Genomic DNA, 12256 nt, shown 5'->3' with positions numbered 1-12256 from the left:
TAAAAAAAACTTTCCAAACCTGTCTTAACTTGAACTAACCAGTCATAAGTTAAGGACTATTTGTACAAGTATCCCTCTTCCCTGATTTGCCACATAAAATTTGTCATGAGCAGTACACTCTTCTAAAAGGTCAATAATTATGCTGGATGTGGAGTTTTAACAGACCAGAATAACAAGGTTGGAAGGGACCTTGGAGGTCTTCTAGTCCAACCCCTTGCTCAGGCAGGAGAACCTATACCATTCCAGATAAATGACTGTCAAAGCTCTTCTTAAAAACCTCCACTGATGGAGCATCCACAACTTCTAAAGGCAAGCCATTCCACTGATTGTTTGGGAGATTGGGGAAGTTAAGGTGAATACACTTCAAAGTCATCAAGGTTGAGAAAGTCTAGATAAAGTGGCAGGTAGAGAAAGCAGAATGTTGCTGAACTTCAATTACATTAGTTCTCTCCATCTTTTTTTCTTCTTCCTCCATTTGGAGTTTAAAATCATCATGTCTGATGAAAAGCTTTTGGAAACTCAGAACCCTGCCCACTATTTGTATAACTTCAGCTAATTCAATCAAATGACTTAATAATGAATTACAGGAAGGAGAAAAGATGCAGTATAGGCAGTGGTGGGATTCAGCCAGTTCGCACCACTTCATCAGAACCGGTAGCTAATTTTTTGTTGCCCAGGCCCAGAAAGGACTTCCAGAAGCGGCATCCACACAGAGAACAGGTTGTTCACATATCTGAATCCCACCAGTGAATATAGAAATAGGAATAGGAATAGGAATAGGAATAGGAATAGGAATAGGAATAGAAATAGAGTAGAGTAGAAAATTAGTGGAGTGGAGTGGAGTGGAGTGGAGTGGAGTGGAGTGGAACGGAACGGAACAGAACAGAACAGAACAGAACAGAATAGAATAATTTATTGGCCAAGTGTGATTGGACACATAAGGAATTTGTCCCTGGTACAAAGCTCTCAATGTACATACAAACAACAAAGTGATAAGTCATCTTGGTGTGACTTCTTCCCAACAAACATTACTACTACTACTTCAAAATTTTCTTGAAAACATAACCAATCAGCATCCATCAGATCTTTCTATTGTATTACTTACTTGTTCTTTCAGCTGCTTTATTGACTGCTGAAGAGTCAGCACGTGGTTGAATAAAGGGTTCTTAAGAGTATTGTACAGAAAAACCAGATTATCACTCTGCGAGCTATCTCCTTTCTCATGAAGTTTCATTAGTAGACGCTCCAGAATCCTGAGGATCTGCTGCTTATCTGTTGGATTCCCCCCAAAACATCATAACAATTCATTAAAAGAAACTACTTAAGATAATTGAAATGTTTCAACCATGTGACAAGCTGATTTCAGACACACTTACCTGCAATTGGATTTTCTGGCATCCTGGCTTATCTGCACTGTAGATTCAATATAGCCTAAATTTTAGAACAAAGATGCAGGTTAAGCTTTGGTTTTCAACATATCTTACTCTGAAGAACTTAAATGGCAAGCACACATTTACATACACATATGCCTGTTTAGACATTACTGCCATATTAAAGGGTACAGAAAGAAGGGCATATTATACTTCTTTCTGTACCCATTTAATGTGGCAATAATAACTCTAAACAAATATAGGAGATGTGTGTAAAAGTATTACCGTGGGTTTAGAGAACATTTCAATCTTACAATGAGCAACACGGTTATTTAAATATCTCTCTCCCTCGACTTACATTTAGTGACCAACAGCACTGAAAAAAGTGACTTATGGCCATTGCAACATCCCCGTGATCCTGTGATCAAAATTTTGATACTTGGCAACTGGCATGTGTGTATGACAGCTGCAGTGTCCCGGGAGTCATTTGATCGCCTTTTGCGCCCTTCCGACAAACAAAGTCAATGGGAAGCCTGATTCACTTAACTACTGTGTTACTCACTTAACTGTGGCAAGAAAGGTAGTGAAATGGCGCAAAACTCACTTAAAACTACCTTGCTTAGCAACAGAAAGTTTGGGGTCAATTGTGTTCATAAATCGAGGACTACCTGCCCTGTGTTGCCACACACAAGAGATGTAGACCAATACAAAAAGGTTCCCATCACGTTGTCCTGCTGTTATTTAACTTAATATTACTTTCATATCCATACTATTTTGTAATATGTATAAACTGTGCATTACGACCAATAAAATCATACCAAGATAAAGAGAAGCCATGCTAACCAAATTTGTATTTTATCCTTGGCTTCCCATGTTGAATGCAGAATTCCCTCTCGGCTACAGATATATCTGAATAAATCAGTTCAGGGTTATAATGGAGAATTTACATTGCACTGTATTCAGGAGCATTTTCTGTTCATATTTATGTTTATGTTTATATTTATATTAAGCCACCATGTTATGTTTACTTAGCATGATGGGTGTAAGAATAAAATCGGGATTTGCATTCCATATTTTCCATCACCCTCAGCTAAAACTAAAACCTCCTACATGAACCAACAATGTAATAGAATTGTTTAGAACTGTAATTTTAAATTATTATCATTTTCCAACTAGGGAGTCCTTGCTCTGTTATATAGTGAAAACAAACCTATGTCATATATGCTTAAATATAAAGCCTCCTTAAGTCTACCTTAAATCTTAGTTATCTCATGGATACATCCATGTATCTTCTTCCAGATGTTCTTTCAACTTGCCAGTCTAGTTTACAATTCCAGTACTAACCCAGGCCCAACCCTCCTTACTTTTGGAGCATACGGAAGATTGAGGTTTTTTTAAAAAGGTCTCACCAAATGGAAATCCTTAGGCTGCAACCATGCGCCAATTAAGAATAAAATCCTGCAGACTTCAAATAAGATTGCTTTCGGATAGGCACGTAACATTGGCTGACATCATTGAGAACTAAGGAATAGAATCAGTCACATACAAGTTAAATAAGTCACACTGTGTTTATTTAATGGTATTTGCTGATGATTATTAGTATGCCTATTCAGAAACTGTACTGAGTTTACTCCCTGGATAGGTATGTCTTTTATTACATCACAATCTCAAGTTTCTTCATTTGGACTGGGCCTGCTGTGTATTAATACATACATATGCATGACAGGCTTTTTAAAATTTGACTACACTTGCGAACTCACTGCGATTTCTCAGGCATACAGTGACCTTGGAATTGCAAAAGTCTTCTCTCCAACTCTGCTTTTGGGATTAGGTAAATTCCTAGTTGTAAATTCAGCAACAGGAGAAACTGGAAATTCTAAGATATTATATCAATCATCCTCTAAGTCCTCTTCTGGTTTGAAGCATCCTTACACAACAGATACTACAATAAAAAAGCCTTCTTGGATAATAACGTTCTACTTGTCCCGGTATGTCCAGATTTAAGTAGAACATTGAAAGAATCCCTTCTTTTATTTTTTTAAAAATAATACTGAAATTTTGTTTTATTTGTGAGTTTTAGACTGGGAGATAAAAATGCGCTCTGAAGCAAATCTATGTTAATATTGATTTCATAATGAAGCTACCTTGAATTAGTACTGTACTTAATTTCCAAAGTGGAAAAAAAAGCTATTCTAAAAAGAATGCCTTTTCCATTCCTCTTTTCTTCCACATGTTCTTTGCTATTCATAAAAATTTACACTTAGCGAATTAGGGTTACTCTTATAAAAGTAATCATGGCTACATTTGATTAATGCCATCACACTTTCTAGGCAGCTCCTATCTGGTCAAAATTCTCCTTGACATCTGCCCCATTAAAAACAGAGGAAATGGAGAAGGCAGCATCTCTTTGCAACAGTTTTTACCTTATTTGCTATGGGGCATTCCCAATTTTGCAGCCCTCCAAATTTGTACAAACATCAGGTTCCAGAATTCAACAGCCAGCATAGCCAGGCTTCCTTCCTTCCTTCCTTCCTTCCTTCCTTCCTTCCTTCCCTTCTCTTTTTTAGAATTCTGGAAATCGAATTGCACAACTCTGGGGTTCCTCCACACAGAGGAATACCAAACCCTGAGGTTCTCCTTCAATGACTGTGGGTTGTTTAGCCCAAAAACAGCTGGTCGAGGATCAATAGAGATTCCCCAAGGAAGGAGCTCCCTCTTCTTACTTTCACTTTTGGGTTTACCAGCAAGGAAAGAGCACCCAAGCCAGCCGAGATCCAAGCCCAGCCTCTAATCAAAGGTCAGCACTGTTGGATCGTTGGCAGCTCAGACCCTGCACAACCACCACACCAACTGCTGCCCTTAACGTTTACGGCCAAGCTGAAAATATCCCGTCACGCCTGTACTTTGCCCAACTTAGCCTTAGCGGCTTTAAGCTGTTCGCTCAGGCTTTCAGCCCGGGCGCCTTTCAAAATCAGCGGCCCCCTTTGCCCAGATCAGGAGACGGGCAAAGTCACACGAGGAAATCCAGTCGGATTCCCAGCATCTATAAGGGGCAACCGGACTCGGATCTAAGCAGATCTAGCTCTGCATGCCTCCGAAGAAAAACCTACCGCGAGGGAGGGAGGGACACCCCACCACGAAAGCTCAGCAAACTCGCCCACCCGAAGCGCAACAAGTTCTCCCCAAGTCTTTTTTTTTTCCATTACGCTTCCAGCCTTCAGGAAGTGGGCGGCGGGCGCAACGCCAAAGCCCGACTGGCTGCATCTTCCAGCCACTTGCCCGCCGCTTCCTCTCCCCGCCACAGGGTCGACCGTGACTGCTCGGAGACAAGAAGGCGGCCCGGAGCGCTCACGGATCGTCAGAACGGCTTACCTGCTCGGCTGGGGGCGAGACCTGTCGCTGGCCGATCCTGGCTTGTTCTTACCTGGGCGGAAGCGAGAGTTTCGTTTTACCCGCACCTCTCCTTGCAACACAGGAAGCCGGCAGCGAGGGGGAGCCGCTGGGCGCTGAAGCAAAACAAGCCAGGCTCCGGCGGGATCAGAGGGGACGAGGCGAGAGATCAGTTGCCGCCGCGGGGCAAGAAGCTGGGGGGTCGCTGAGGTCGCGGAGTGATCTCCGGGATGGTGGTGGGCTTAGTTTCGGGGCAAAAGGCTCGGATCCTTACCTAAGTATACGGAGAAGGGCGGATTCAAGGAACAAGTGAAATAACGAGTGGGAAGGGGAATTGGCCATCGTTGCAGGAGGGGCTGGGTGGCAATTTTTAATTTATTTTTAATTTTTAATTTTAATTTATTGCACAGATGATTTTAATTTTATTTTTATCTTAATTTCTGTACTTATTATATGTTTTGTTGTTAGCCGCCCTGAGTCCTTCGGGAGATAGGGCGGGATATAAATCCCATTAATAAATAAGTAAATAAATGGGGTTGGGTCGTGGGAACGTTGGCGTCTGACTCCGTGGATTTTCATTAGTTGTAAATGGGGAAGAGGTTGGTAAGCAAACCCCTCATGCGCCGAGGAGCCTTGCTTGTGAAACCAGCAGCAAGTCAAGCTCAAGCCCAATATTCAGACATCATAAGACAGCAGCTGTTTTGCTGCATACACTTGATTTTAAAATTTAAAATTCTGGGAGTCTACCTCTGTGAAGATCTGACCTGGAAAGTTAATACAACCCAGGTGGCCAGAAAGGCCCAACAGAGACTTCACTTTCTCAGGGTCTTGCAGAAGAACAGGGTAGAACAATGACCCACTTTTACGGGTCTACTATAGAGAGTGTCCTCTTGTACTGTATTGTGGTTTGGTATGCTGGTCTGACAGCCGCAGATAGGAAAGCATTACAGAGGGTGGTGAGCACAGCATAAGACACTGTGGGCTGTCCCCTGACACCATTGGATGACATCGCCAGGGCTCGCTGCCTTGGAAGAGGAAAATTCTCAGGGATGACTCACACCCTGGACGGTATCTCTTTATTCTCCTACCATTGGGTAGGAGATACAGAAGTATAGCCAGCCGTACCAACAGGCTGAAGAACAGCTTTTATCCATGGGCTTTTAGGCTTTTGAACGGGAAATAGTTTTCTAAACTTTATGCATGATTGACTTGCGAGGCCGGTGTGTAGTGCAATTAGCTCACATGGTGTAATAAGATGGAGGGTTTGTGTCACTGTGAGTTGGGGGTGGGGGCACGAAGGGAGGCTCAGCCAATCTCAATGTAGACATGGTTGTACTTTGACAATAAAGGTTCATTCATTATAGGTAATGGAATTGCATAGAAATGGGAACGGGTGCATCTCTTTTAAGAGAAGAAATGGCCTTTGGATAACCTTAAATAGCTGTGGGAAAATAGCTTTTTCCTTTCCAAAAAAGAACATCAACCAAAAATAAGGTTTTTTTGTTGTTTTTTAAATGAAGGCGGTATAGATAATATGTAAATTGTTGGCTTCATGAAATGACAATCGGGATTTTTTTTCTTTTCCTATTATATTTCTCTCTCTGCTTATATTGTACCCACTATATATGGGATTTAAAAGCAATCACTTATGTGCAAATCATACATATAAAATTGCTACACATTTGGGAAAAGCTACTCTTATGTCAAGGCTGATTTCATGTCTAGAAAGACTTGTTGCAAAATATGAAGGCAACAAGGGACAAGCCTATGTTACTGGTCAAAAATCAACTCTTAACAACCCCTATTATTTTTAAAACATAATAGGGACTAAGCATTATGTCAACACATTTCTTTGGCATCCAAGAGTTTCTGGATTCATTTAGTTTCTGGATCCCTTCAGTGCTAGGATACCTGCCAAGAACTAAAGATCAACTGCAGAGGTTGTTCTCTAGATGCCCCACCAAATGAGATCTAGCGTGTCAGTTTTAGGTTAGTCTTAGCATCTCAGTTTACAAATGACCATAGCAAAACAGTTTATGGATTTCTTGGTGCTAAGTGATAGAATCATGTACATATATAACTTCATTGTGTGATTGGTTGATTTCACCTCAGACTGTAATCTTCAAAGGCTTTCAGAAATGTTATTACAGGTAGTCCTTGACTTATGACCACAATTGAGTCCAACATTTCTGTTACTAAGGGAGACATTTGTTAAGCAGGGTTTGCCCCATTTTATAACCTTTCTTGCCACAGTTGTTAGGTGAATCACTGCAGTTGTTAAGTTAGTAATACAGTTGATAAGTGAATCTGGCTTCCCCATTGAATTTACTTTTCAGAAGGTCGCAAAAGGGGATCATATGACCCCGGGACACTGCATCTGTCATAAATATGAGTCAGTTGCCAGGTGTCTGAATTTTGATCACGTGACCATGGGGTTGCTGCAACGGTTGTAAGTGTGAAAAATGGTCATAAGTCACTTTTTTCAGTGCTGTCGTAACTTTGAATGGTCACTAAATGAACTGTTGTAAGTCAAAGACTACCTATATTTGCTATGGTGGCTACTTTCTCATTGTTAACTGTTGTAAAGCCATCTTGTGTCCACATTCCATCAGATTTCATCTCCACACAACACAAATTGTATATATTCTACTTACAAATCAAGACTGGAGATTACTCCATATCTCCTCTTTTAGAGGAATGTTTTAAGAGAGACAGAAGTTGCTGGCCAAATTTCTTCTTGACCTCAGGTTTAATTTGGACTATGTAGGGATGTTTTTTTCAAGTAACAAATTGACCCTTATTCCCAGGGATCACCAATTCTCAACAGGAAAAGGAAAAGGTTAGCTAGTAATATACTGTAACATAAGGTTGTTTTCTTTATCTTCATGAGTTTAAAGTGTGATATTTAGTATGTTATTGTTTCTATACAAGCACTGTGTGTTTTGTAACTTGAACCTTCAATACAGTCCAGCAGAGCTATATATGAGAAAGAGTAGATTGGGGTCATTTTGTGGTGGGCCAGAGATTCTAATTTTGGGTCCACAGTTCTTTCAAGATATCCCAAAGGTGCTTTTTCAAAAGGCAACTGGACTTTTTGTATTTTTTTCCCTTGAAGACGTTTTACTTCTCATCCAAGAAGCTTCTTCAGTGTCAGCTTCAGAATCGAAGAAGCTTCTTGGATGAGAAGCGAAATGTCTTCAAGGAAAAACAAAGAAAAAACAAAGAAAGTCCATATTGCCTTTTGAAAAAGCACCTTTGAGACAAGCGTGACCTGGATGACTGAGAATCTCCATAGCCACTCTTTTAAGATATCTGATCTGAACAACTACATATAGTTTTATCTCTTTTGATACTGTTTTGTTTGTGACCAGATAAAAATACAAAAAAGCAATATAAAATAAAAAAATTACATGTTTTTCTTCCCCCCCCCCACGTATTAAAGTGTGATTTTATCTACCTCTTATGAAATGTGTCTACCCACAGAGGTGGTAAGAAGGAGCTGGTTCTGTTAGCCAAATGCTTCAGTGCCATAAGCTTGGACAGTAGCAGTATAGAAGTTATTTTTCTTTTAATGTGCTAGGAAATAACACAGAAAGTGGGAGACCTAGTTCCCTGGCTCACCAAGTGAGGCACATCCTGGAAAATAGACAGTATCAGTAGTCCTGGATTAACAACCATTCAGCGACTGAACTTGCCACAGCGCTGAACCGGTGGTACTAATGACTGGTTCTTGAAGTGCTGGCTGTTGCAGTGCCCCTGCACTACGTGACTGCGATTTGGGCACTCAAGCCAGATTTTCAACCATTGCAGCATCCTATGGTCACATTATTGTGATTGCAAGGTTCCCTGCAGTCTTCTCACAAGCAAAGTCATGGGAAAGCCAGTAGGAAAAATCAAGCCATGGTCCCATGAGGTCCTTGCTTAACGACAATTGCCGGAGACTGCTGGAACAGTTGTTGCAAAGTGGCGCGTTCAAGTGACATTGCTGTCTTTGACAGCATTACTTAGCAATGGAAATTGTTTCCAAATCCAGTCATTAAGCAAGGACTATCAATAGCTGCAATAACTACTGAACTAACTGTGTCAAAGATAATAGAGGACCTAGACTGCATAGACCCAGAAGATTACTGGGAGAAGAGACCTCCATTCATTTACCTACAAGCTCAATCCTGCCATTGCAATCACAGAGAATCTCTTTTATTTAGAGTATTTCCTCAGCTGTTGTTTTTGTTTTTCTTTCATGTTATTGTATTGTTTTGAAATGCTGTGAACCATGCAGAATTGTTATGAGATGGGATGCTGTATAAATGGAAGAAAATAAATAATTTGTTGCTTTTTATTTTTCTACCACTTTATCTCTTATTTTAAAAACCCAGATCCTTTGGGGTTTGGGTTGTATGTAAACATTATTGATAAATAACAGAGACATTAGGAAGCAAAGCAGCTTCATCGCTTTTGAAAATCAAGAATTTTTGTGGATCAAGCTATTAAAAGATATGCAAACCAAGTGAATCAATCCGTTCAAAATTTATTTTTGAGATCACGTAATTGTCATTTTCTTTACATGATGAAGTTTCAATAAATGAGAATATTGATTTGTTACTGAAACTACGGGCTTGGCTTAATGACAACAGGATGTGGAAAATTACACGAAGCTTCTATTCAGACAATAATGCAGCTAAGAAAAAAAACGAATCACATTTTGGTTTAATATTGTACGGGTTAGGTATCTTTGCTATAGAATATGTTGTAAGATAATAGATGGAAAGGTATGGAAATGAGCTTTATGTTCACCCACAATGCCATAAAAGCTTTCCTGGAAAAGGCGAAATGACAGTAACAAACATCATAATAATAAGGTTGTATTTTTGTTCCTCCATTATCCGGTTTTTCATTTGAACTGTTCTGTATACAGGCTTTATCAAGCAACAAGCTTCCTTGCCAAGTAGTAACACAGAGACCCACCTTGTACTGTTACACACAAAGGCTGTTATTCTTTCAGAGTCTCAGGCAGACCTTGAGAAAACCCACCTAACATTAGCCAGTTTCTGCCACCAAGAAAAAACTTGTAATTAACTCTATAAAAACAAAGATGGTCCTATTTACCAAAACATGTTGCAGTTGCCAATATAAATGCCGCATCAACAGCATCCAAATAGAACAAATTAAGTTCTTTAAATATTCATCCCCTAAATGATAACAAATTCACAAGGTTTTATCCAATGCACAAATACTATAATTAACTGTAAGCCATAAAGGTAACAATTTGGTCTCAGTAGCAGTTAAATTGTTTAGAACTAGGATAATGTCAATTCTGCTTTATGGTATACAAGCCTATCCTTACAAAGACTTAAAGGCTTTAGATTCAGCCTAGCTAAATGTGTGAGAATTATTCTCCATCCCCCTTGATTTATCCATCATGCTCATAATAAGATTTCAACTAGGATCTATTTTTATAGTGGCTTGCATAAGAATATATTATCTAACATATTAGCTGAAACTACACTTGAAGAGTGATTCAGTGCTTAATTCATTCTTATAAATTTTAGACAACCATTGCTAATGATTGTCTGTCTTTAGCCTCTCAACTCAAAGACTATGAATAAAGAAAACTATATCTTGAATTAAATAAGGTGTTCCCAGTCTTGATCTACACCCTGGAAGATCTAAGACTCCAAATTCTGTGTCAGGGAATAATCTCTTTGCTATTGCAAAATACTTTTTTTTCCAGTGAAAAAGCTGGTGGAAGGATGACTTGAAGTTTCTCCCCAGATTACTACTACAGATGCTCAGATATATCCATAAAATTATAACACAGATCCTGTTGCATTGTTCAGTCTTGAATGGTGAACTGCAGTTATATCCGCTCCTTGTTAAGCATGATCCAAATCTGAGGCGATACAATTTCTATTAGAAGACATCTTCACTTCAGCCTTTTAAGAAAGTCACAGAGGTTTTGTCAGTTGCCAGTAAAAGCCAGGCCTAAACCAGGGGTCTTCAAACTTGGCCCTTTTATGAATTGTGGACTTCAACTCCCAGAACTCCTCAGCCAGGCATACTGGCGGAGGAGTTCTGGGAGTTGAGGTCCACAAGTCATAAAAGGGCCAGGTTTGAAGACCCCTGGCCTAAACTCATTCTACTTTAGAATGGTATGTTGCTGTTTAGGAGGTTTAAATGGTAGCTTGCTAATATGTCGTTGCCTCTTGAGCATATCACTTTCTTTATTTGGTCTCTGACAATAAATAAGGAACCAATGTAGTTCATTCTCTTAAATGAATGTGTGTTATTTAAAACGGGGAAATTTAAAAGTTGTAGGAATTGGACTGCTGTTGAAAAGATGCATTGTTAATATAATCTTTCAAAAGAAGCCATGGAATATTTAAAATAATAAACCCTGCCCTAAGACCTTTTGCTGCCTGAGGTGAAAGCATTTTTTTTAACTTAGGGTGAAATAAGCACTCAAAATTAACCACATGGACTTTTGCCTGAGGCAAAAATCATGCAAATATCTGCCCTTTATTATGGCAACAAATACAAGAATTTTTAAATCAATGTGTTGTATTGGAGAAAGAAAACACCGTTGGCTGCTATTTTGAAGCATATGTATGAAGAAAGTACCAAATTCAGCCCATGGGCATCATGTTTGTTTGATATGCTGTCTGAAACAGCCTCTTCCAGATGTAGTGAATTAGACCTCTGGGACTTTAATGCAACATATCTGGAGGCGCAAGGTTGGGGACATTTGTTGACAGTGAGTTAGGATGAAGTCATCAGTATCCACTAACCTGAAAATAAGCCTCATTGCCTTCAAGAGAACTATTGAGTAGGTACATTTAAGTTCATTGTGTAGATGTCAATATTACTCATTTTATTTATTAAAGGTAAAGGTTCCCCCACACCTGCGTGCTAGTCGTTTCCGACTCTAGGGGCCGGTCATCTCCGTTTCAAAGCCAAAGAGCCAGCGCTTGTCCGAGGACGTCTCCGTGGTCATGTGGCCGGCATGACTAGACGCCAAAGGCGCACGGAACGCTGTTACCTTCCCACCGTAGTGGTCCCTATTTTTCTACTTGCATTTTTACGTGCTTTCAAACTGCTAGGTTGGCAGAAGCTGGGACGAGTAACAGGCACTCACTCTGTTACGCGGCACTCGGGATTCGACCCGCCAAACTGCCGACCTTCTAATCGACAAGCTCAGCGTCCTAACCCACTGAGCCACCCACTTACCAAAAGAAAACTCTGTATGGCAAATAAACAAAATACAGTAAAAATCACAATTTAAACAATTTTTTACTGATGCCCCAATATACTGTAAACTAAACTTCATTCTTTCTTTTACTCAAAACGTACAATCTCTGCATTTCTAGTATTTTATACCACATTGTACTGTATTCTGACAGCTGTATTTTAAGTGATAAAAGTTGAATTTCTTCTCTAAACCTATGCATACATTCCAATTAAGGTGGCTTAGTCCTTTAGCAAGGCCTTATCCTACTATA

At 39.8% G+C, this 12256-nt stretch overlaps 1 protein-coding gene across 1 annotated transcript in view; it reads right to left on the bottom strand.

Annotated features, from left to right (window-relative positions):
• The window catches only part of PATJ (PATJ crumbs cell polarity complex component), a 167885-nt gene extending 163070 nt beyond the window's left edge, over window positions 1–4815 (bottom strand). Inside the window, exons 1-4 of the mRNA XM_081325227.1 lie at window positions 4743–4815; window positions 2780–2891; window positions 1377–1431; window positions 1106–1272 (exon numbers count right to left, since the gene is read on the bottom strand). Of these exons, the coding sequence (XP_081181353.1) occupies window positions 1106–1272; window positions 1377–1398 (189 nt within the window). The 5' untranslated portion in view covers window positions 1399–1431; window positions 2780–2891; window positions 4743–4815. The remainder of the gene's footprint in view (window positions 1–1105; window positions 1273–1376; window positions 1432–2779; window positions 2892–4742) is intronic.
• Window positions 4816–12256: the final 7441 nt, after the last annotated feature.

The sequence above is a fragment of the Vipera berus genome (genome assembly GCF_964194415.1).
Source record: "Vipera berus genome assembly, chromosome: 3".
NCBI classification, from domain to species: domain Eukaryota; kingdom Metazoa; phylum Chordata; class Lepidosauria; order Squamata; family Viperidae; genus Vipera; species Vipera berus.
This window is presented reverse-complemented; position numbering and strand designations above follow the sequence as displayed.